This window comes from Stegastes partitus, unplaced genomic scaffold, assembly GCF_000690725.1.
Source record: "Stegastes partitus isolate 25-593 unplaced genomic scaffold, Stegastes_partitus-1.0.2 Scaffold1401, whole genome shotgun sequence".
NCBI classification, from domain to species: Eukaryota; Metazoa; Chordata; class Actinopteri; family Pomacentridae; genus Stegastes; species Stegastes partitus.
Genome location: NW_007579132.1, coordinates 150741 through 151976, shown reverse-complemented (window position 1 = coordinate 151976; position 1236 = coordinate 150741). Strand labels below are relative to the sequence as shown.

The following is a 1236-nucleotide window of genomic DNA, read 5'->3' as shown; positions in this document are numbered from 1 at the left end:
TCCACCTGTGCTGTGACACCCACACACTGCATCTTAGTCACCTTACATTTATATTCAGCTTTGTTGTTTAAACCAGACACCTTGTCAGGATGCCAGTAAGTGACAGTTTGTTGTGTTTATTGTCTTTGTGTGTGTGTCAGGTGTAGAAGAGGACTGAAGATGGCGGTCAGATCATCCGACATGAAGCAGCTTTCAGTAGCTGTTCAGGCTCTGCAGTGATCCTGACTGACCTCTTCATCATCAACCAGCAAAGCCTCTTTATTGGTCCCATCTCACTTGCTGTTTCCTGGTGCAGAGCTCTGAATGTCCACATAACTAACAGGAGATAATTCTTGACTTTGCTGTGCAGTCATGAAGGCCTTTTTCTCACCAGGAACATTACTTCCTGCTCATCAACAAGACAGCTTGTTTGCCTTTTTTTTTTTTTTTAGTTTTCTTCTGTGCATCAGATTTGTGAACATGAACCAACTGTTGATTTTGGCCAACCAACAGCCTTTGAGATCTCTTTGATAGGCATATTTGCTTTTTAAAGCTTCATTGTTATCTTCTCTTTACACCTTATATTGTCAGAGAGCTTCATCTAAATCATATTGTTTTATTTGAGTTTCAGACATTTTCTTGTCCAGGACTCGTAAAGGACAGGTCTCCTTAGAAAAAGAGGTTGCTAAACTTATTGTGACTTACCTGTTTGAATCAAGTTTCAACAAAAAAAAAATAAAAACTCCCAATCAGGTCTTTAAGAAACATTTAGTAGCCAAGCATCCGGTCATTTTAAACCCTCACAGCTGGAGCACTATGTGTTAAACAGAATATTTCTCCCACACAGTTCTGTCTACATTGATGCCAACCTACCAAATTAAAGCTGAGACCTGACACTTTAACTCAGTATCACTTGGGCGATTATTCTGTCACAGCAGCCCTGCTTTCTTGTGGAGTCCCCCAAGGCTCGATTTTGGGCTCAGTCCTCTTTTCATTATAAATGCTGGTCTAGAGGTTCAGTTTCGTTTAACATAAGATTCCTGTTCATTGTTTTTCAGACAATATACAAACCTGTCTGCTTAAAAAAATATAATAAATAGTAAATACTCAGGGCAGCCCTTGTGGGACTGCTCAAAAGGATATTAAAACCGGGATTGATTCTGGAGCTCAGTGAAAAGTAAAATTTAGATGGTTGTGTTTGGTCGACTGGGCCTTTTAAATGACCCTAATGACACTCTTTGCCCTTTGGCTTCCCAT

At 40.0% G+C, this 1236-nt stretch overlaps 1 protein-coding gene across 1 annotated transcript in view; it reads left to right on the top strand.

Moving 5' to 3' along the window:
- The window catches only part of LOC103370296 (palmdelphin), a 17053-nt gene extending 16600 nt beyond the window's left edge, over positions 1-453 (top strand). Inside the window, exon 10 of the mRNA XM_008299308.1 lies at positions 141-453. Within this exon, the coding sequence (XP_008297530.1) occupies positions 141-157 (17 nt within the window). The 3' untranslated portion in view covers positions 158-453. The remainder of the gene's footprint in view (positions 1-140) is intronic.
- The last annotated feature ends 783 nt before the right edge of the window (positions 454-1236 follow it).